This window comes from Erinaceus europaeus, chromosome X, assembly GCF_950295315.1.
Source record: "Erinaceus europaeus chromosome X, mEriEur2.1, whole genome shotgun sequence".
Classification (NCBI taxonomy): Eukaryota; Metazoa; Chordata; class Mammalia; order Eulipotyphla; family Erinaceidae; genus Erinaceus; species Erinaceus europaeus.
Window position 1 is genome coordinate 4,131,505 of NC_080185.1, and position 24,439 is coordinate 4,155,943.

General features: G+C 48.4%; 1 protein-coding gene across 1 annotated transcript; it reads right to left on the reverse strand.

Annotated features, from left to right (window-relative positions):
* Positions 1–4,950: 4,950 nt before the first annotated feature.
* On the reverse strand, positions 4,951–11,259 carry CNGA2 (cyclic nucleotide gated channel subunit alpha 2). Its single transcript, XM_007530456.2, has 6 exons — positions 10,677–11,259; positions 10,481–10,573; positions 9,847–10,017; positions 8,795–8,902; positions 7,277–7,383; positions 4,951–6,975 (listed from the first exon to the last, which is right to left on the reverse strand). Exons 1-6 carry the CDS (start codon positions 10,958–10,960, stop codon positions 5,570–5,572), a joined length of 2,169 nt encoding a protein of 722 aa, XP_007530518.2. The 5' UTR covers positions 10,961–11,259; the 3' UTR covers positions 4,951–5,569.
* Between the last annotated feature and the right edge of the window lie 13,180 nt (positions 11,260–24,439).

The window sequence follows — 24,439 nt, forward strand, 5'->3', positions numbered from 1 at the left end:
CACACACACACACACACACACCAGGAGGGGTAAGTGCCACTCTGACATGTCCCCAAGTAGCAGGCCCAGGTGCACTGCAAGTTGGCGCAGCAGGAGGGCTGGCCGGCAGGGAAGGATGTAGCCGAGGTCACAGACTCTTAGTTTCTCATGATACAAGTGTGTGGGTTATGAAATATACCCTCCTGGGCATATGTGGATGACCAGAGAGAGAAAGTACATTGAGGGCTGGTGAACCTTTCCATGGGAGAGAAGTGAGGGAGTCAGCCCCCAAGGATTCATGGCACCCAGCCTTTGGAGAGCTCTTTGGAGGTGCTCTGGGCACTGGGGACCCAAAAGGGAGCCTGCAACAGAGTCTGCCTCATGGTTTTGGTGGGGAAGTGGGGAAGTGGGAAGCAAACACTAACTTAGCAAGGAAACAGACCAACTGGTCACAGAGAGTCACCTGTGTCCCTGAGACAGTCAAACAGCAAATACACATGGTAGAGGAGGAGAGAAATGGACTTATAGCACTGAATCAATTGGTCTAGACACACATGCTGATTTTCAGTGAGGCCCACCACAGTCTCATAAATGTAACCCCAATTCGAAAATAAATTGAGAAGAAGAAGAAGAAGAGAAAAAGAAAGAGAGAGAGAGAGAGAGGAGACATCAAACAGAGTGCAGGGAAATAGCATAACCAAGGAGCTGTTCGCAGGTGGAAAGGCAGCAGCAGTCATGGTGTGATAGCTCTGAGGGTCTAAGCAGGAGAGGCTCCCACTCCCCAATGCTTTGGTGAAAGGACAATTGGGGTAGCAATGATGACAAAGGGGTCAGGCAAGTCCATTGTCAATCAACTTAAAACCTATCTAAACCACTGTGCTTGGGTCCAGAATTTCAGCCAGGGGAATCTCCATACAGATTGAATGGAGGGGTAAGGAGTATGGACTGGTGGGTAGAGCAGGGAGAGAAGCCCAGAAGAGTCTCGAGGCTTTGGGTCTGAGTGAGTGAAAAGTTTCTGATCCCATACTGACCTGGGAACTTGGTTGGGGGTGAGGGAAGAGAATGATTTGTGTAGGACACAAGTCATAAAGTATGAGTTTGGGCATCTATGTCGGGAGATGCCACAGTGGCATTTAAATCCTGCCATCATCCCTGTGCTGTTTTCATGTGCACTGGAATAGTTTTTTCCATGATTGTTTTCCAGAAATCAACCAATGAGCTGCTCCCCCCTTTTTTTTTCTGTAGCTTTGCACTAATTATGACTGGAAAGGATTTTGTGGACCATTGTCTTGATGTCAGCCCCCCCCCCTCCGGCGCCCCTGACCTTCAAAGGAATGATAGTGGAGGGTTGAAGTGCAGAGGCCTAGTGCCTCAAACTACATCTGCCCCTTGGCCTTGGGCATGGTAGGGTGACCCTACAGAGCCCACCACCCTTTCCTTAGCTCCATGCGCCCTCTGGTGGTTGGGCTCCCAGACTAAGCTCCTCGGGTTTCTGAGCACCTGTTTCCTCCTCAAAAGGAGGCCCTCTGCCACCGGCTCCCCTCGAGGGAGGGGCACAAAAGTCAGACTTACTCCAAGCTCCAGGATGAAAGACAAGAGAAATGTTTTCTGAGGCCTGGGTTCAAACTGGACCGAGGTAGAGGTGTGTGTGTCCAGGGAGGGGGGCAGTCCACCAGCCACCAGCCAGCATGGGGTGGGTATGAGGGAGTAGACCATGATAGGTGGGAGGAGGGACTTTGGCAATCCATACAAGGTCACCAAGGCAGATGGAAAACAAGTTGATGGCAATATACAAATAGGACAATGTACCTTCAGCGGGCAGGTTCAGAGGACAATAAAAAGCATTCCTATTTAAACCCTTTTAAATTAAGGACAGAGAACATCAGCCTGTGCCCATTAAGTACAGGGCGTAAAGGAAGCTGTCCTTCAGAACTAACACTGCCACAGCAGGTGCCAGCGACAGGCAGGAGGGCTGCTGTCTAAGAGGACAACAGGGATGGGAGCCTGGGTGGAGGACAAGGAGACAGACACTGTCTGCCTAGGCCACCATCTAGGTGTTTGCATGGGTGTCTTCATGGGTGTGAGCAACTGGTAAACTGAGTCTGGGTGGCAGGAAAATCAGAAAAAGGGGTCCAAGATGAGGGAGCACCATAAGAAGAGTCCCAGAAATTGATCACACATGTTACCATGTGCTAGGACCCGAGTTCAAGACCCTGGTCCTCACCTATAGGGAGGAAACTTCACAAATGGTGAAGCAATGCTGTAGGTGTCATTCTCTCTTAATTACTTTATTTTTGTATATTTATCTGTCTATCTATCTCTACCTCTATCTATTACTATTACTCTTTTTCCTTTCGTTGAGGAAGCTTTGGTGCTGTGATCTGTTTCACTTTCTCCCTTTGTCTCTCTCCCTCTCTGTCTCTGTCAAAGCAAAACAAAAAAGTAACCTCTAGTCCTGATGCCAGCTCTTGAGTGCAGCCTTGGCAAAGAGCATTTGGGCAATCCATTGGTTGGTGGTTCAGTATCTAGTTTCCTGGATGTTCATGAAGGAATTCACAGATGTTTCTTTCAGCTGAGCTCCCAAAGGGACACAGAACACTGTCCTGTCATAGATAACACATCCTTACTGTTCAGGTGATTCTGGCTCAGGTTGATACTAATTACTGCAATCTGGGAGGTAGTTCAGCAGATAGAGTGCATGATTTGAATTGTGAGGCCTTGGGTTTGATTTTCCAGCACATACAATGGTGGGGAAATGCTTTCTCTCTCTCTCTCTCTCTCTCTCTCTCTCTCTCTCTCTCTCAGTAAAAATAAAATTATCAAGAAGATGTATTACTGTAAGTTAGGGAGGAGGCCAAGAAACCCCACTAGTCTAAAAAAAAAAAAAACCTCTGGCAAGAATAACTAATTCCGATAAAATGTGTGGTGGCATGAAAACTCACTAAGGTGACAATAGATCAATTGGAGTGCATCAAAATTTTAAATGTCCACAAATGAAGTGAATTGAAAGTGAAAAGGGTGCATAAGGAATGGAAAAATATGGTATTTCACCTGGGAGGACATGCACTTTGCCATGTGTAAGTACCTGGGTTTGAATGTCCTGCCACCACATGGGAGCACTAGAATGGATAAGTTGCATGAACTGTGGAGCATGTTGTCATGTCTCTATTTTTTCCTGTCTCTCAACTTCTATCTATAAATGAAAAGAGAAATTAAGAGTCTATCGGGATCAAAGGAATCATGCTTGTGCAGGAGCTCCATAGTAACACTGGTGGCAAATAAATTGAGAACATGCTTATCCAGTGCTTGCTGTGGATTACTTCCCAAGAGATATAGCAAGGAATCCTGTACCTCAGCAAGAGAGAGAAAGAGAGAAATAGAAAAACCTAAGTTTAAAAACAAACAAAAGAAGAAATAGATATTTTTCCAATAGACACACAAATGTCCACCAAGTATATGAGAAGGCCCTACACTAGTCCCCGGGAAGAGGCACATAGGCCAAGGGAGGTGCTCTGCATTAAGTCCAGCAGGGCAACTGCTGTCCTAAGGAGAGAGAAGCATAACCATAACCCATATTCAATCCCAGTGCTTTGCTTTCTTTCTTCTCTGTTTCTTTAGATAAAAAAAAGTTGGCTCAGAGTGGTAAAGCCCCAGTAACATCATCAACAACAACAAAAAATTAACAACATAAAAACCAGTAAACAAGTGATTTTTCTGGATGTGGAGAAGAGGGAAGCCTTGTGTACTGTGGTGTCTCCTTTTGTTTTTCTGAGTGTGTGTCTGTTTATCTATCTCTGTCTTTTGCTCCTTCCTTTTTTAAAATTTATTCATTTGATAAGACAGAAATAAATTGAGAGACGGATGGGAGATAGAAAGAGAGAGATACCTATAGCACTGCTTCACTATTCATGAAGTTTCACCCCTACAGGTGGGGCCTAGAGGCTTGAACCTGGGTCCTTGTACATTATAATGTGTGTGCTCAACCAGGTGCATTGTGGCCTGGCCCCTCTGGGTCTTTTTATATGAATGAAAACATGGCCTAAACCAGTAAGATCAGCTACATGTGTGAGGCCCTGGTTCAGCATACAAAAAGAAGTGTGTACCCCCTGTACATGGCAGAGTGACTTGCAAGAAGAGCCGAGCACACAACCAAAATGTCTTCAGGTGAAAGCATAGCTTAGCTGCAGGTGGTTGAGGCAGACCTTACAGAGGAAGGAGCTTGCCTGTGTCATGGTGTGTACACAGGGCCACCAGCCAGCAGGATGCCTAGGCCTTGGAGCTGTATGCTCACAAGGTGAAAAAACCTGCCCCCAACACATGCCCTGCATCTCACAAGGCTACAGGCATAGCAGTGAGATCCATCCAGACCCTGCCCTTAGAGATACCCCAGTCTGGAGGGGGAATCTGGCCCCTTGACAGCCTGTGTGGCACTGTGACAAAAGCAATGGCAGTAGGAGGTAGGAACTGGCTAGGGATACCAGCAATGTCAAAGGGGACTTCTTTTATTTATTTATTTGTTTATTTATTTATTTATTTATTGCCACCAGGGTTCTTGCTGAGGCTTGGTGCCAGCACTATGAGTCTACTGCTGGCAGTCTTTCTTTCTCTCTTTCTTTTTCTTTTCTTTTACATTCTTTTTCTACATTATTGGCTAAGACAGAGGGGAAAGATGAGAGATGAGGGGGAAGGAGGGAGGGAGAGAGAGAGAGAGAGAGAGAGAGATCTTCAGACTTGTTTCACCACTTTTGAAGTGTCCCCCCTGCAGGTACGGAGTGCTGGCTCCAACTTGGTTCTTTGTACATAAGAACATGTGCACTCAAATGGGTGTGGCTCTGCTCAGTCTCCCAATGAGGAATTCTTGAAGTGGGAGATGCTTGAGCTGAGTCCTGGGGAACCCACAGAAAAGTTGCAATGAGTGTGTGAGGAGGTGATAGTGGTGGTGGGGTATGCACGGTGGAGCTGAGCAGTAACCACAGTGTTAGCAAGGGATTTATTAACCTGTAAGTACCTCTAGTACAGATAGGAACTTGAAGGGTCCCCACACACCCCACCAGCCTTGGAATGCTCCGTGCACTGGGTGATAGCCAGAGCTCAGCACCACCTCCTTCTTTTGGTGGCATCCCCTTTTGGCCTGTATCCTTGTCACTAGGCTACTCAATGCCAGCCCTGGAAGGGGCCAGAAGCATCAGGGTGTCTTTGGTCCCCAGAAGACTACAGAGATGCCCCTTTCCCCACATGGCAGACAGACACACAGATGGCTGATAGACAGGAGCTGCCATGCCTGGCTGCCTTGAGTGGCCTCTTGCCATGGCCCCTTCCACACCTCTGCCTGCCCTGGGAGACAGACTGTGGTGGCTGTGTCAAATGTCTGCCACTGAGGCTGGAGCTCTGGACATGGGCAGGTAAGTGTGGCTGCTGACTGGACTGGGAGGATGGTACTCAGGGTGTTTGAGCCAAAGCTCTGGGAACAAGGAGGCTTCAGGGAGAGCTCAAGGGTCCTGGAAAGAACACATCTAGGTGTGGAGACCTACAGCTCTTCTAGTGCCTGGGGTCAAGACCAAGATGGGATAGGGTGGGTGGACCCGAGCCCTCAGGGCTTCTCTTCTTCAGCTGGCTCAGGGCTGGTCACGCCATCTGACAGGTAGTCCTCGGCATGGTGCTGCTTCATCTTGGCCTCCAACACCGTGATGCGCTGCTTGAGCTTCTGCTGGGCACCTGTGTACTCAGCCAGCAGGCGGCTAAAGCGGGTATACAGGGTCTCCATGTTGGTCTCCAGCTGCTCCAGTTTCTCCTGAACGTCCACCTCCATGCTGGCCGCCACCTCACTCTCATCCAGCAGCCCTTCCTTCATCAGGATCTCCCGGCCCCTCTCTTCCAGGACCTTCTTGGCATCGGGGTACTCAGTCACAGCCTCCATGAGGTCATCCTTGGACAAGCAGAAGAGATCCGAGTAGCCCAGGCTGCGGATGTTGGCTGTCCGACGGTTGCCCATCTTGCTGCCTTTGATGTTGAGGATGCTAATCTCACCAAAGCAGCTGCCAGCTGAGAGCAAGGCATACTGTGTGACCCCGTCATCAGCCACTACAGCCAGCTTGCCCTCCTTGATGATGTACATCTCTTTGCCAATGTCACCCTTGCGGCAGATGTAGTCCCCCGGGCTGAAGACCTGAGGGCGCAGCTTGAGGACCAGCTCCACCAGCAGGCCTGCCTCACAGTCCTGGAAGATGCGTACCTTCTTGAGTGTAGACAGGTGCACATTGATGGCGATCTCAGCCCGCAGCTTAGCAGGCAGGTTCTTGAGGACCTCCCGCTCATCCACCGTCTTCTTGTTGGTCCACAGGTAGTCGAACCACTTGATGACCTTGGCCTCCATCTCCTTGCTGACCTTGCGGAACTGCATGTAATGCTTAACAGCATCAATCTTGGCCTGGAACTCAGCCCGAGTGGCGTTCATGTTAGAGATCATGGAGCCCACGTTTCCCACGATGGTGGCGAAGATGAGGACACCGATCAGGAAGTCAAAGATAACAAACAGGTACTCTTCATCCTTCACAGGGGGTGGCGTCTCTCCAATGGTGGTGAGGGTGAGCGTGGACCAATACAGACAGTAGATGTACTCCCTAGCCAAGTAGCCATACTCGGGGTCAGTGATGTTGGGGTAAACCCAGGTATCAACCCCAAAGCCAATGGACTTGGAGATAGCGTAGTAGATACAGGCATTCCAGTGGATGATGACCAAGATGTAGAGGACAAGGTTGCTGATGCGGAAGATGTTGGGGTAGCTGGTGCGAGTCTCGGTGCGGTCGAAGAACTCAAACATGCGGGCGAAATGCAGCAGGCGGTTGAACCGCACCTCAGGGTTATGGATGCCCACAGCAAAATATATAAAGTCTGTGGGGATGATAGAAGCCACATCCAGTTTGAACTGCAGTGTGTGGATGTAGTTGTCCCGCAACTTCTTGGTATCTTTGACCAGCAGCCCCTGCTCCAGGAAGCCTAGGAGAGATGCAGGCCAACACATCAACAGCAACATCACCTCTACCCTTAGCTCCATCCCTGCTGGGAAATGATCCTCAGGCAACAAGCCCTTCCAAAGACCTACGGTAGGGTCGACCAGAAGTATCTCATCAGTGGCTCCCAGCATTGACCTCACTAAATATGCAGGGACTGTTGGGATGGCATTACATGGGTCGGGTCTCAGTCAGATAGCTGGTACCATGCTGAGAGGACTTCCTGGAGATGTAGGTTTAGGGCTTAGGGACTATGCTCCCACCTGTGCACCCCAATTGCCTTTTACCTGTACGCAACCGAATGAAGAGGTCTGCCACATAGACCACATCTGAGAAGTAGTCCAGCACCAGCCACACGATGTAGTAGCCTTTCTGCAGGTCACTGAAGCAGGCTCTGAGGAAGGAAGGGGCCTGACTTTACTCTCCAAGGCAGCAGAAGTTCCCCCAGGACCCTAGGTTAAGTGCCCCTTGTGTGGAGGGGTTGCGATAACCACCAGGGGCACTAGTGAGTTGCAGTCAAATATCAGGAGACAGCACTGATTAATTTCTGCTGCTACTCCCATGGCAACATAGGTATCCTACCTGGACATTGCCACTAACTATTTCTTGTTTGCCTCACCCACAGAGTCACTTCTCTGTGGGTGAGACACGCCAGGATTTCAGGATTCAACAAGTGTAAATTGAATGAGTGAATAAATGAATGAATGAGTGAGTCAGTGGAAGAATGGAAGAGTGATGCCCCACTGAACGGACTCCTTTTTCATCTCTTTCTCTACCATCTCTTTAAGCACACAACCCAGGAAATAGGGAGAGGACTGGAGTCAGGGCCATGCAAGAGACTGGAGGCTGGTGAGTTTTAGAAGGAATTGACCACACTTGATGGCTGAAAGTGTGCCTATCTAAAGGGAGATGCAGTTCCGCAGTTCCTTCCTGTAGCATGTAGATGAGAGCCCTCTTTTGCAGAACTGATTAGACCCCACCTCTCTGAGGGCTCAGTGACAGCCTCTGGTCACCAAGAGCCAAGCTAGACAGGGCCATTGCACCTTCCTACTTTTTCCTTCTGGAATGTCCCAGATGTTAACATAGCAGCCTCCGCCTCACCACTGGGATCTCATCTAAGGTCACACCTCCATAGCAAGTTGCCTGCCCTGCTCACCACCTTGTCTCCAGTACTGAGCTGAGATCCAGCATCTCATGGATGCTCACTATATTCCTTCCTGGATGAGGGACTAAAGAGAGATATAGAGTGGGGGGGGGCATGGAGAAAGTGACCTTGGAGTTGAGCCTGCAGGAAGTTCCTTCAGAGACTGAAGGGATGAGTGGGTGGGGTGTTTCCTCTTAAAATATCTCCTTAAGACTGAAGAATAGAGAGCTCCATGGCAGGGGTATGTCCAGGAGGTGGCGCCAGAGTGAAGGTCCACTCCCAGAGGCCTTGAAGGCCAGCCTGCAGGATTCTTATCAAATCCCAGTATGCCCAGTTTGGCCTAGCTGCCAGTGTAGAGGGTGTGTTACAGGGACCAAAGCTCCTGCAAGAAATGGGGGGTAGAGTTGCCCCATGAGGGGGGGGGCTCCCTGAGGACAATTTTGTATGGATGGAGAAGTAAGATAAGGTGGCACACCAGGACAAGTGTTCACAGTAGTTCCAGTGGTCTAAATAATTGGGGCCTAAGGATTCTGGAGTTCCTAGAGCAGAGGGAGGTGCCAGTGGCCAGCAGGAAGAGCAAAAAGTGTCCCAGAGTGCAGTATGTGTCATTGACCCCATGGCAGGGCTGTGGCACTGTCCCTCTGCCAACCTCCCTCCTCACCTGGCCACCAGCAGGCACCAATTGTAGAGGACAGGCATGGCGATGACAAACAACCAGCGGTAGTACCAGTCCCCCGCTGGGTCCAGGACAAAGAGCTCAAACTTTTTCCTGAGGAGAAACACAAAGGCCAAGCGTGGGGACCAGAAGTCCTCACTGAAGTCATATCAGTGGACATGTGTGCAAGGCAAAACCGCTCAACCTGATATTGGGCTTCTGGGTAGAGCTGGGGAGAAGGGCACCCCTCTTTCTATTCTGTCACCCCATAGAAAGGCCCACTGGCTTCTGGGCTTTCATCAGGTACCTGGCCCCATGGGCAAAACAAGGACCAGTGCTCAGGGTAGCACCTGAAGTTCTCCAGAGGGACTCTTATGAGGGGTCCTGACATGGTCACAGTCCTCCTGGGAAGAGAAAGCATCCAAAGCCTATAAGCTCCACGTGCTTCCTGCCTCCTTAGACCCCTGTGCTCCTTGGCTTTGCACCCTCAAATCTATTTACCAGCTGCTGCCTGGACCAGCCTTGGCCATAGCTCTTTCTCTCCACTGGCCCAAGGTGGGGAATGTAAGCTTGGCCAGACATCTGCCTCACCCTCTCATTCCTCAAAGAATGTTCCCTATCTCTGCCCTTCCTCCCTGCTTGTAATTCCCTCTATACTCCCGCCTCCATACAGACATATGGACCTCTAGACAGCACTCCCTACTGGCACCCTGTTCATCTTCCCTGACTGTTGTACATAGGCCACGGGGGGCTGTCACATTCAGGCACCCTTGCTGCTTGCTTCTTGAGCCATGAGAGGACATCAGAGAAGAGTGAGTGACAGTAATAGGAGCCACCCACACTTCTGTCTGTGGGGAAGACTAGACAGGGGTGATTGGAATGTTCAGGAATAGAAACCTGGGCAAGTGTGTCCTGTTCTTCCTTTTACTGTCCCTACAAGGCTGAGGGCAGGGACTGGTATGAGCCAGTGGTACAAGAAGTCCCTCCAGCAAATCTTCCCCTGCCTGATCACCCCCATTGCACCCTTGGAGCAAAAGTTCCAGGTGAGACAGTTATACTTGGTGCCTTTGCCATCGCCGTTTTTGTTGCCTTTGCCATCACCCTGCTGTGTAGTCACGGTCTGGAGCTCAGGCCCTCGAAAACGCTCAAGGAAGGAGTCTGGCCTGGGCTCCTCCTCTCGAAAGTTCTTGTTGGCCCAGTCTGTGATGACACGCACCAGGCGGACAATCCTAGAGAGAGAAAGGAGCATGAGCCAGAGAGGGCACTGTCACCCTGAAGGGTGGGTTGGAGGGAGAACAGTCAGGCATATCCCTACATGCAACCCCAGGGGAGGAAGGTTGTTCTGGGAGGACTTCTTGGAGGCAGTGCTATTTCAGTGCATTGGGAAGAACAGGAAGTCTCCAGGGCCAGAGGTCTGTGAAGAAAGAATGGGCTAGGGGAAGGACTGGCCCAGGCTTCCTGATTACCCGTGATAACTCTGTGACGGGACAGACCTAGGCCCCACTACAGGAAGGATCCCTCTGCACCCATCCCCTGAGATGGGCACGTGAGACCTCTGCCCCCAGATCGCTCCCAGATGCCCCCGGAGACAACAGGGTTGACAGCATAAAGGGTGCATCCCAGAGATCTTTGTGGAAAGGCCCAGTGGCACTGAAAGCTGTGGAGAGGAGGGTTGCAGTGTGGGACACTCACCTCTGGAAGCCCCCCCTCCTGCGTTGGGAAGCATCCAGGTCAGCCAGCCTCTGCAGCTCCGAGGAGGTGTCATCATCAGTAGCTGATTGGGGCCTGCAGGGGCAGGGGCAGAGCTGAGTGGGAGCCTCTGGGAAGCACTGGCTCAGGCCGGGCTCCCCATAGTCCCTTTGGAGGGTTTCCCAAAGTGGAGACTCACCTGCTGCTGGGCCTGCCATTGGCCTTGACAGTTGTGGGTTCACGGTGGTTGTGGTTATTGACTGGGGAGCTCTTCACACCATTGGATTTTTCTGTCATCCTCCATGTACAATGGGGACCCTCACCTGGCAGGAAGGGGACCCAGAGCCAGGTGAGTGGAGGCTGGCCTGGCTCTGCCCACAGCATGAGGCCTGCCAAGGACCAGAGAGAAGAGAAGCAGTTCCCACCCACACCCTTGCCCCCCACCCCATACAGGGCAGTGTCCCAGCATGGCCTAAGGGCCATTCCAAGGACCACATTGATAACACTGAGTACTCTTATTCCATGCTGACAGGATTTAAAGGCTGAATAATGCTGAACTGCAAAATGTGATTTCTTTTACCTCAGCTATTTTTTTACAAGAAAACTAAAGCAAAAAAAAAAAAAAAAAGACAAAAAACAAAAAAAAAATGTCCATGCAAGGCATCATCTAGTGCCCTTGCTCTACAGATAGTTGGTGTACTCATAGCTCTTCAGATAGGTCCCTGACCCCCAGCTCTGGCCCTTAGAAGGAGATGTATCTCCTTGGCCCAAAGCAGCTGTCATTGCCCTATTCTCTGGTTCTCCACACTGGAGGCCACTTCAGGCCTCACAGTCCTCATGTTGGAGTCTTATGAATCACTGACTGCTAATAACCTGGCCGATGTTTCAGGAGGTACTCTCCTTTCTACTCCAATCACACTCTCCCTTGCACCTCCTAGATAATATTCCTTGAACTGAGGAACAAGGAGGAGATCCCTGTATGGGCCTAGGAATGAGGGGGAGACAAGGGAGAACATCCAGTCAGAACTTCCTCTGAGATGAGAGCAGGACTTGGAAGGGTTGAGGAGGAGCAGGAAAATTGCAGACTTCAATTGGAAAAAGATCCTTCTAGCTTTCAAGTGGCCACTGGTATGGAGGGGGAGCAAGAACAGAGGTAGGGTGGTGAGCAGAAGACAGGCATGATGGATCCCAGGGAACCTGAAGCTAACAGGCAGAGTGCAGAGACATTTCTTCTGAAGGACAATGGCTGAGACTTAGAGATGGACAGGGTATGTGTGAGGGGGGAGGGAGGAGCTCCAGGGTCACACAGGAAAAGAACACAGAGCCTTGGAGAACTTCAGCTTTTTAGAACACAAGCCTTGACAAAGCAATAAAAGCATACAATGGAGCAAGGCAGATCTCTTTAGTGAGTGTTCCTGGGAAAGCTGGACAGTCATGGTAAGCATGAGAAGAGATGACTCTCTTTTTTATTTTATTTTTTAATTTTTTTAGGAGATGACTCTCTTATACCCCACAGCCAACTAACTCAGGACCAGCAGCTCCCAGCTGGGGTGGATGATCAGGTTAAGACTGACCCACCTTTTCTGAGACAGTCCTCGCCTCTCCCCTGGGAACTCAGCCACCTGCTCAGGACCACTCCCACTTCAGAGAAAGAAATGATTCCTTTGTGGTTTCTGAAACAATTCTCAGTAAAGAATTAAATAAAAGATCTGAGGCCATATCATGCATAGAAAAAGTATGGAGCCCAAACACTTTGACCTGAGGCTTTAGAGAGTCATCATGGGTTTGTATCCAATAACAAGAAAAAGAAAAGAGAATATGAACAATTGGGACAAAATAAACTAAAAAGCTTTTCTGGAGTGAAAGTTGCTGTGGGTCAAACAAAAAGGAAGCCTTGTGCACAGAGAGTAGATTTTCAAACCATCTTCCAGACACAGAGTCAATAACAAAAATAATTTGAGAACAAAAAAGCACAACCCAATTGTAATAGCAGCCGAGGGTCTAAATAGGCATTTAACCCAAGCAAGCTGAAGAGACATGAAGAGAGATCTGTGTCTCTTATCACTAGGGAATTTGAAACCCATAGTCAGATGTTACTGAATGGCTACTGTTATTAAAAACTCAAGATAAGAGGGCAGGACAATGGCACATTCAGTTAAGCACACATATTACCTTGTGCGAGGACCCAGGTTCAAGTCCTGGCTCCCCACCTACAGAGGGATGCTTCACGAGAGACAAAGCAGATCTGCAGGTATCTATCTATCTATCTATCAATCTATCTATCTATCTATCTATCTATCTCTGTCCCCCCTCTCCTCCTCTCTCAAAACAGAGAGACTGTTATATACAATAAAAGAAAGAAAATAAAATGAAAAAATGGCCACCAGAAGCAGTGGATTTGGCTTGCTTGCAATAATTTAGCCCCAGCAGTAACCCTGGTGGCAATAAAATAAATAAATAAATAAATAAATAAATAAATAAATCAAGACACAACATGTGTTGGTGAGGATGTGGAGCAAAAGGAGTGTCAAGTGTTGTGGACAGATGGTGGGATGTGAGTTGGTGTAGACTTTAAGGGAAATGATGTGAAGGGCTCTTTCGCTATGTGCATGACTCAGGTTCAAGATCAGTCTTCACTTCACTGAAGAAGCTTTGGTGATGTACTCTATTTCACCTTTTCTCTCTGTTTCTTTTGCCTATGTCTTAAAAAAAGACAACGTGGAGTTGCTGCAAAACCTTAAAAAGAGATCTGTTAGATGGTCCAACAATTCCACTTTTAGGTACTTATTCAAAGATTCTGGGAAGTATTTTAAACAGATCCCTACAGCCCTCTGTTCATTGTAGCACAGGTCACAATAGCCAAAAGTGCCCAAGGACAGGTGAGCAGATAAGGAAGTTGTTGTCCAGATACTCAATGGAATATTACTCATCCCTGAGAAGGAATGAACTCTTGTTTTCTGACACAAGATGGTGGAGCTGGAAGGGATCATGCTAAATGAAATAACTTAGAGGGAGAAAGATTACCAGCTGTTTTCACTCATCTGTGGCATTTCAGAAATTTTGTAAAAAACAGACCAAGCCCTTAGCCTCTGAGTATATAGCTTTCTGCCAGAGGGGCAGAAGTGCATGGTGGAACAGGCGGGGGGTGGACCAGGAGGTGGACAGTGAGTGGCATACACAGGCAGTCAGGTGTTGTCTATCCAGGAAGCAAGTACTGCTATGTGCAGTGTGGCCTCAACACCAGCTGCAGGAAAGAAACAGGTAGAGGAGGATGCAGGATGTAGCCACAAAACAGACTGAGAAGCAGTGGTCAGGAGAAAAACTTCCAGAAGCCAGAGTGGAGTTTATGCTGCTCAGTCCCTCTTGTCAGAAAGGCAGGTTTAGTTCCTTTGCCTGCTGAGGCTGTGGCCTGGCTTCCTCTCACCTCTGGACCCAGACAGGAATGGCCAGCACCCCCAGCTCACTCTGGACTTCTGCAGCTGTCGCCATGGTGATGGCAGGCACGTCAGGTTCAGCACTGAGTGATAATAAGCAGCCTCAGAGCTGCTTGCCTGGTGCTCTCTGTGGGACTGTGGCACCAAGATGTTAATGAGGGTACCTGAGGGAGGAGAAGCAACATCCCTCAGTCTCTGCTTTAACCCTAGAGGCAGAAGACCATGGAGACAGAAAAGTTCCAGGTGATGCAAACAAATCTGGGACCACGGACACTGATGAGGGCTTCAGTGCCTGCCTTGTGGAGACCTTGAGTTAGAAGGGAGTATGTCAGGGATCGGGCGGTGGCGCAACAGATTAAGTGCATGTGGTGCAAAGCACAAGGACCAGCGTAAGGATCCTGGTTCGATACTAATATTATCTGGCAGAGAGACAGAGAAAGCCTTGCCTGTCATCACTTGGACCCCAACACTCTGTGCAGAACAACCTCGGTGCCAGTGACCTTGAGCCCACAAGAGAAGCAGAAATACACTATCACCCTCATGCTCTCAGGTTCTGACACTAAGACAAATTCTTCTCCTGTGATATCTGCTCCTTCTTTGCCAGGACTAAGCCCTTCTGACAATATGGCATCCATTTGCCTCAAAATATGGACACCATGCATACATCCCCCCTGCCAGCCTGAGTCATCTAAAGCCATGATTTTCTCTGCACATTCTCCCTAAGAAACCACATGGCTGACTGGGGGAGATATCATAATGGTTATGCAAAGAGACTTGCCTGAGAATTCAAGTTCTCAGGTTCAACTCCCCACACCACCATAAGCCAGAGCTGAGCAGTGCTCTGGTAAAATAATAATAATAATAACAATGACATTAAATGGGGCTGGGTGGTGGTGCACCTAGTTGAGCACACATGTTACACCTGCAGGGGGAAATCTTTGTGAATGGTGAAGCACTCTTGCAAGTCTCTCTCTCTCTCTCTCTCTCTCTCTCTCTCTCTCTCTCTCTCACACACACACACACACACACACACACACACACACGGCCTCATGTAGGCCAAAGGTTTTAGTTACCATGATGAAGTAAATCTAGGTCTCTACTCAAGCACTGCCCCTAAGCTACCCACACCTCTAACTGCCTGTTGGATGCAGCTGAGACACCTCAGTGTTGCTCAAAACAGATTTGCCACTTTATTACAGATCAGCTTCTCCCTCAGTTCACCCCCACAGTGGAATTCTTCTTGTTTTCCATCACCTACTGAGAGCTGTAGGTGTCAATTATGACTCCATATTTCCTTCAACCATCACCTCCAAGGAACCTCAGTCCTTAGCAGACTTCCAGACCTGCCCATCTACTAATCTTTGTCCCCAAGGCCCTGGCCTGTGCTCTGGTCTGGCCTTGCTCTTATGACGATAGTTGGCATGCTGTGACAGGCCTGGTGCTCACTGGGGCTTGAGCCTGAGGGGAGACAGAGATACCATCAGGGTTGACTGGAAGTTGAAGCTCTCAGTTGGGTGAGAGCACAGAAGGAAGTAAATGTGAGTTGTGAGGAACCACAGGCATAAAGAGGACAAGGAGCTGCCACAGCAGAAGAACTGAGGAGAGGCATCCTTATCATGGGTCAAAGACCACCCCATCAAGAAAAACAGAGACCTGCATGCCTGAGCATTCTTTCCCAGAGATGAGATCCAAGTAGGAAATGGCAGCCTCAAACAATGGGAGCCTCCCTCAGGAGACTCAACAATTGTCTTATTAAAAACAGTCTCAAAGAGTGTGAGCCAACAGGCACATTCTATGAGATCTCTGAGAGGGTGAGGAGGGAGGAGCAAAAGTGTGAGAATGTAGGCAACTCTTTCTAGAAGCATGGCTAAGAGAGATAGAGTGGGAACGGCAGGATGTGGGCCAGTGTAAGTTTCTCTGTGTTCTTCTGATTGTTATTTTTTCACAGAGCAGAGATAAAGATATCAGTGTGAAGTTCTAAGGAGGGGCTAGGAGATGATGCAAATAAGTGTACTGTGACTAATTCTAACCTAAGCCAAACACAGGCATGAGGGGCATAATGTAGGGGAGAGAGGGGACTGAGACCATGGAAACACAGTAGAAGACCCCAGACTGTGCCCTCACTGCTGCTGGGAGTGAAAAGGAAACCAGCAAGCACCAGTGCAGATGAAGCACAGAGAAGGACATAGCAAAGCAGGTGGCTAGCAAAGAGAAGGAAGTGGAGACCAACCCAAAAGCAAAAGCCAAATATTAAACACAGCGGACTCTGGGCCATTAGCTCCTTATCCACATGTTGCACAAAACAGTAATTCCCCAATAAAGAAATAAAAAAAAAAACCCAACAACAAAAAAGTCTGCTCCAAGGAATGTCTTGAGCCCTGATAGAAAACAATCTGAGGACAATGGCCTCCAGGATGTTTGGGCTTAGATCTAAAGGGACATGCTGGTACAACTGACATTCTGGTCAAGATGCTTCTGTTCAGATTAGACATGAGGACACAGCAGTGACAGAGGACACTGCCAGCGATGAAAGCCTTCCCTGCAGTCATTTCTCTTCCCATGTCATCTTTCTTTTTTGGTCGAATGTGACACAATTTGTTCCCTCTGTAGGGCCTTCTCCTGTCACTGGTCATGTCCGACCCACCTTTACTGAAGTCTTTGATCGTTCCTACCTCCTACAGGCTCACTGTCTTTGGATGGACTCCACATTGCATCCCTGAATTGACAACTTGGATTTGGAGGAAAGGTGAGGTACCCAAGGCTCAGTGTGCCCCAAGATGAGTGCTAATCTTCCCCTCCAAACCTTATGCTCCCAGGCTCATCCACAGCTCAGCAAAGGAGATGACTTTCTGACAGGTATTCAAGTCAAAGACCCAAGGCCTCCTTGACCCTGCTCCCTTTTAGACCTACACACTGCACCTACACACTGTGCATCTACAGCATGCTGACTCAGCCCTCCAGTGCCTCTAGATGTGTATCCAATAACTTCTCACTAACTCCACCCTTTACTAAGAGTACCTTCACCTAAACTGCCACTCTTTGCTCCCTGTCCCATATAGCAGATGTTCCCTAAAGAAGTCTGGATTGACCCCTATGGGGATGATGTCTGCACTCTACCCAGCACACTGCTCCTTATCCTACTGTTACCACTCACCTCTGGCTTCCAGTAAATCAATTCAATTTTCTTTTATTACTAGGATATTGCAGAGTCTCAGTGCCTGTGGAACAACTCTACCATTCTTCCTGGCCATTTTTCTCCTTTTCTTTTCTTTTCTTTTTTTTTAGATGAATTCAGACAGAGAGGGAGAAGAGAAGGGAGGAGACTGAGGGAGGGAAAGAGGGAGAGAGAGAGAGAGAGAGAGAGAGAGAGAGCAAAACAAAAGCTTCCTTCAGTGTTCTTGGAACTGCGATCTAACCTTGGCGGGTCACAAGGCAAAGCATGACATTATTCAAGTAAGCCATTTTTCCAACTCTATTTTTCTTGTTTATTCAATGGATAAAGATAGATAAAAACAGAGATACAGACATTCAATACAGCTTGACTGCTTGTAAAGCTTCCCCCTGCAAGTGAGCTTGGAGTGCTTGCTCTTTTAATGTGTGCACTCTATAGGATATAATACTACTAGCTTCCTCATCAGTTATATTTTACAGGATTGTGTGGCATATCTGCTTCTGGAAAAGTGGCAGTAAAGGGACCAGATATAACCTGCACAACAACACAAGAAAGCATAGAGAAAAATCTAGGAAGCAACAGTCTTCAGGGTATTGGATACTTGACAAAAATGGGCGTTGAGTCTTAAGAGATGGGAAACAAGTGAAGTAATTCCTATAGTTGTCCCCAGTTCATGCTTTATGGGCACCTCCAGCCCATGGCACAGACAGGGAAGTTCAGATGGAAACCATTGGGTGTCTGCAATAAGAATACAGAGGAGAGAATCCAAGCAGGGGACAGGCAGCTAGCATTTACAGAACAGGAGAGAAGGGAGTTGTAGAGAGGGTGACCCTGGGAATCTTTGGAGATACCCACTTGAGTTCTCAGAGGGTGTCTGTTAGTGCAAGTTGGGAGGAAGAAGCAGTCCTCAAATGAAAGCTGACTCCCCCTAGTCCTCATGCAGGGCCTGATGTCACCACTAGACTTCATGTAGTGCTGAGGAGATTCTTGCTCTTGTGCTGGGTAATATTCCTTCTTAAGCCAAGCATTGCTCTAGCTGGGAAAACAGTATTTAGCTCAAGGCTCAGAAGGATGCAAGGCTTTCCAAGTAACTGCTTCATCCCAGAACAGGGTTCAAGAATTTTTTAGAAATTAAAAAAAAGCATCTAGCATCCATCAAGGCAAAACACATGATGTGTGGAATCCACAAACAAATACTAGGGGAGCCCAAGGGATAGTTCGATGGGTAAAGCAGGCATTTCCATATGTGATCCTTTGGGCTCTATCCTTAGCACCACACACTGATAGAAGCTTCATGGATAACATCAAAGGAAACTGTGAATGGTGGAACAGTGCTAGAGTCTCTCTCTCTCTCTCTCTCTCTCTCTCTCTCTCTCTCTCTTTCTCTCTCTCTCTCCCTCTCTCTCTCTTCTCTACTCTAATTACATAAAATAAAAAAGTAGACCCTCAGTTCATTTCTTAGTCCAACACTAAAAAAGACACTATGAATCACACAAATAATTTCTCCATAATGTAGAAAACATAGTCTATCATGGAATAAACCAATTACAACACAAGGGTGTATTCATAGCTAATGTGATAGGCTGGGGATATAGCATAATGGTTCTGCAAAAAACTTTGCTGTCTGAGGCTCTGAGGTCCCATGTTCAATTCTTAGCTCCACTGTCAGCCAGATCTGAGCAGGGCACTGATCTTTCCCTCTGCATCTCTCTCATTAAAATAAATAAAATATTCTAAAAAAGCAAAGCTAATGTGACTATATTTTATGCTATTAGAAGGCTAAGTAAGGGTGTGGAATGCATGAAGAGACACATACTTCTTTTGTTGTTATGATCTTTATTTATTTATTGGATAGAGACAGCCAGAAATTGAGAGGGATCTGGGAGGTAGGTAGAGAGGGAGAGAGACAGACAGACACCTGCAACCCTGCTTCACCACTAGTGAAGCTTTCTTCCTGCAGGTGGAGACTGGGGCTCAAAACCTGATCCTTGTGCACTGTAATGTGTGCAGTCAACCAGGTGTGCCAACACCCGGCCCCCTGAGACACATATTTCTAAAGACAGAGACTACAAATGGAAAGTGATAGGTGGGACCAGCAGTAGAGCGGACACAGAGACTCATGAAATCAGATATATCCCAAGAAAACCATCCATAGCACAGAGAACAAAAAAAGCAAACATCAACAAGCTGTGTGGGAACTTTAAGAGGCATTTTCTTTTTCTCATATAGCACAAGCTCCCAAAGCAGGCAGGGGAAAAGGCAAGTGACAAACTCATGGCCACACTGATACAAATAAAAGGTACAGATAGAAGAATCGTGGTGACTCCTGCGCCTGAGAACCACAAAGAGAATAAACAGCAAGGCACATCCTAATCAGATTATCCACGTTCACGAGGAACAGGCTGATCTTGGAAGTAGCCAGAGAAAGAAGAAAATGCCACAGTAGCAACAACAAGGGTGGCTTCCTGAGTCCCAGGGTGTCTCTGTGTTCCAGGATTCCTCCCACCTCCTGCTGGGTGTTACTTTGTGGTAGATTGAGCCTTCTAGACTTCATGGGGGCCCTGGAACCCAGAGCTGCCCAGGAGGAGCATGCTCAGGCTCCTCCCTACCCACTGTTTTCTGCCAAGCTCCCAAAGTCCAGTGGGGAAGCCCAGGTCTAGGCACTATTACCCTTCTTGTTAAGTTCCCGAAGCATCCAGGAATGAACTCAGGGCTTCCCAGCCCAAGTTTTGGACTCTATATATTTATAGGGAGAAGTGAGAGGAGGGGCTGGGGAGACAGCATAATGGTTCAAAAGACTTTCCTTCTGGAAAACCAACATCAGCCCAAGCTGAGAAAGGCTCTGGTGTCTCTCTCTCTCTCTCTCTCTCTCTCTCTCTCTCTCTCTGTGTGTGTGTGTGTGTGTGTGTGTGTGTGTGTGTATGTTTCTTTCTCAAGTAAAATAAAATATCTTTAAAAAGGAAGTGAGAAGGAAAAACACAGAGAGAGGGAAGATAGTCTAGAACCACTCTACCATTTATGGAGCTGCCCCTGGACATGTAGCTGAAAACAAAAACTAACCCCTGAACCCCAACATACTGGACACGGGAGTCAAGAAAGCCTGGAGGGGGCAGTAGTGGAAGGACATGACCAGGGGCAGGCAGCCCCAAGCTTGAGTGGAGATGGGGCCTGGCACTTGCAGGGTGGGTGGTGGGGCCTAGATGCTCTGTCCCAGGTAACATCCCATGTGGTCCTGGAGCTCAAACTGTGAACTTAGAGCATGGCCAGGGGTGTACTCTGCCAGCTGAACCCCCTCCTAATCCACCTCTCCACTAGAGTACTCCTCCCCAGGGAAGACTGTGGAGTGTCAGCTGTTAGGCAGTTGAGGGAAGCAAAGAGGGAAAGGAAGGAAGTTTTGAGCACTTCTGGTGCCTCTAAGAAGATGGGGTCTGAGGAGGGAACTGCTGGCAGAGAGATGGTCACCCACAGATCTTGGTTGTGGTCTTGGGAAGCCCTCCTGGGGACCAGGTGTCCCTGCTTTGTGAATAGGCATGGCCAGGCTAGCCTCAGACTTATCATCAGTAGGTCAAAGGTCAACAGGAAGTGAGGAGCCCAGGTGTTTTGTCCCAATCAACTGCAAGTCATAAAAGACCTGGGCAGCAGGCAGAGAATGGTGCTGGTTTGTGTGGGGGGGGGGGTGGTGGTGGTGGCGGCACAGGAATGTCACTGCTGGGAGGGCAGGTGGCAGTGACAGGGGTGCATGAGAAGCAGCTAGAAGCTGGGGGAGAGAGCAGATATTCTGTCACCCTGCAGAAACCTTGCACTCAGCACTTGACCTACACTAACCCTACAACTCTAAGGACATGCTGATAAGTCTAATAGCATTATATTTCCTCTGTACCATTCCCACTCCAGCACCCCAGGCCAGGGTCAGCCCAAAGGAGGCAGCACCAGGGCCTGAAGGGAATGAGGCATACTCAGGGTTGACCTTCAGCATGTAGCTGAAAAAAAAAAGCCTAGCCCTTGAACCCCATGCATACTGGACATGAGGGCCCAATAGGCCTGGGAGCAGTAGTGGAGGGGCCATGGTCAGGGCAGGGACAGGCAGCCATGAACTTGAGTGGAGATGTCGCCTAGTACTTGCAGAGTGGGTGGTGGGGCCTAGATGTTCTGTCCCAGGTGACATGCACATGAAACTGTCACATAGGGAGGGCTTGTGGAATAAAGGAATTCTCCGGGAATCCAGGAGAGAGGGTCTGGCCCATGAGGACAGAAAGACAGCACACAGGCCTCATCAGGGCTTTCCGGAGGGCCTGGGACACCACCATCAGAAACCCGGGGGTGGGGCACTGCTTTTCCAAAGGAGGGTTTCATTCTTTCTATTCTGAACATGTTATTGATTTAGTATCAATTTACAAGGTCTTAACATTTTAAGGCTAGGTCAGGGAGATAGCTCAGCCTTTCAGAGCACCAACTTGTATATCTGATGCCCCAGAGGCAGCAGGTTCAACCCCCAGCATCACCATGAGCCAGAGCTGAGCAGTGCTCTGGTTCTCTCTCTCCCTCTCTCTCTCTCTCTCTCTCTCTCTCTCTCTCCATTCTTTTCTGTTGTTAAAATCATATCAATCTTTTAAAATATATTTTTTTTATTTCTAATAGAGGAATTGAGGCAGAAGAGAGGGAGGGAGGGAAAAGGAGAGAGACAGGCAGAGAGGGAGAGATTGAGAGGAGAGAGAAGCACTGCTTAATTGCTTGTGAAGCTTCTCACTCTGCTGGTGGGAACTGGGGGCTTGAACCTGGATCCTTATGCACTGTAACACATGTGTGCTACTGAGTGTGCCAGTTCCTGGCCTCTCCTTCCATTCTTCTTCTCATAATAAATCATTTTTTTCACTTTTTTCTTACATTCTTTATTTATTTTTTTCTTTTTTAATTTTTATCAATAAAAAAGAAACACTGGCAAAAACCATAGGATAAGAGGGGTACAGCTTGATACAGTTCCCACCACCAGAACTCCATATCCCCTCCACTCCCCTGATAGCTTCCCTATTCTTTATCCCAATGGGAGTATGGACACAGGGTCATTATGGGGTGCAGAAGGTGGAAAGTCTGGCTTCTGTAATTGCTTCTCTGCTGAACATGGGCGTTGACAGGTCAATCCATACTCCCAGCCTGTCTGTCTTTCTGAACCCCAGAGGTGCTAGATTCAGTTCTAGGCAGTGCCATCTGTCAGAGTAAGCAACTAAGCAGTGCTCTGGTTTTTATACATTAGTATATATATTATCTACTGATTTATTTTTTATAGAGACAGAGAGAAATTGAGAGGGAAGTGGAAAGTAATGAGGAGAGAGAGATACCTATAGTACTATTTCAACTTTCATGAAGCCTGTCCCCCTGCAGGTGTGGACTGAGGACTTACACCCTGATCCTTGCAGATTGTAATGTGTTCATTCAGCTACCACTAGGACCAGTGGTCTCGTTTCTTTCTCTCTCATAAAACTGAACCCTTACAAGAACAGTTTCGCACACAGATGTGTGTGTGTGTGTGTGTGTGTGTGTGTGTGTGTTACATTTTTGCATAGAGAACATAGAAAGATAGGGGCCAGGTATTACCAAGCACAAGGACCCACGTTTGAACATCTCCACCTGCAGGGGGGATGTTTCATGAGCAGTGAAACAGGGCCGCAAGTGTCTATTTCTCTCTCCCTCTCTTTAACCTCTCCCCCTCAATTTCTCTCTGCCATGTCAAATAAAAGAAAAACAATGGAAAAATGGCTGCTGATAGTGGTGGATTAGTAGTGTTGGCACCAAGTCCCAGCTATTACCCTGGTGGCAACAAAAATAAAATAAAATTCATAGAAAAATACATCACAACTTCTCTGACAGCACAAATATATGATTGTATCTACATATATGTGTAGATATTAATATATATGAAGAGAGACAAAATGCTGTCTCTGTGTGTCTCAGTATCCCTACATCCACCAGCAAAGTCCCAGTGCCATCACAGCAAGCACAGCCCTCTGCCTAGTCCCACCTCCTCTCCCCATTCCCCCCCGACTAAACACCAGAGGCTGCACACAGCCTGTATTCTCCTTTTGAGTATTCTCTTTTTCCAAGTCTATTTTCATCATTTAATTTCCACACAGGAATGAGGCAATCCACTGGTTGTCTTTCACTTCCTGCCTCTTGCACTGAGCATCATCGAGGGAGCCTCATTTCTTTAAGGAATGTGACAGAGTTCCTGCCAGTTCCACCTGTAGTCCAACCCCAGGTGAGGGGACAGGGGACACACATCTCAGGAAAAGGAGGACCTGGAGCCAGCAGCCTCCTCTGATCCCTGTGGTCCTCTATGGGAAGTCCCTCCCACACTCCACAGCCCCATGACCCAGGGGCCCAGTGTCTCTCCTGTGGCATTCACAGAGCCCAGGACACAGCATGTGAACCCAGCACCAGCTCTCCAGTGCCATGGCAAAGTTTCCACCTGTGTTATGTCCAGAACATCAGTGTCTTCCCTATCCCTACAGTCTGTCCTCAGTGCATCAACATCTCTCCCCACAGTGCTCTCTTCCTGTTACAGATAGGTTGATGGGGATTCTTACCCTTCCTGGAATTCCTTATTCTAGAACCAGCAGAGGCACATCCTCCACAGAGAAATGACATTTTCAGGGCCAGAACTGCTCTGTTGAGTCAAGTCATTGACCGCCCCCCCAGGACCCAGCTCAGTGGCAAACCCCAAGCCAGAGTCTACTGTGTATTGGAGAAATGAAGGAATGAGGGAAGGGAGGAATTGAGGACAGAGATAGCTCAAAGTCACACCTAGTTTCATGCCCCTAACTGCTACCTATAGTTATGGTCACCTGGAAGGGGCTAATACTCACTGGCCTCAAGCTTAGCTGGACAATGGGCCTGTTTCTTGCTCAGAGCTGCTGTCTCCCTTGAGAATCTTCAACCCCCAAGAGCATTTTTGTACATCCCTTAGTCAAAATGGCAGAAGAACTGGCTACAGAAGCTTAAGAGAAAAGCAATGGGTATGCTCCTTCAGTGCTTTTGTGAATAGGCCACTGTGAAACTTGTAGGGATGCAGACCAAAAAGTCCTTGGCCCCAGCAGAGCCCCTGGAAGAGGCACCCCAAAGCCCCCCAGCCCTAGCTCTGAAATGTCTTATAGGCAGAGAGGAACGAGACCCCCAAGGGGCCCCTCTACTTCCTCTAATGCTACCTGCCAGTCAGCCTTATCCCCTCAGCCCCTCAGCTCCAGACCTTCCCCAGAGCCCTCCCTGTAGCTCACTTCAAAGAGAACAAAAGCTCAGCTGTCTGAAGGGAGTGGAATGAGGGGTGGGTGCCTGCTTACTCCTGGAAGTTCCAGGATCACACTT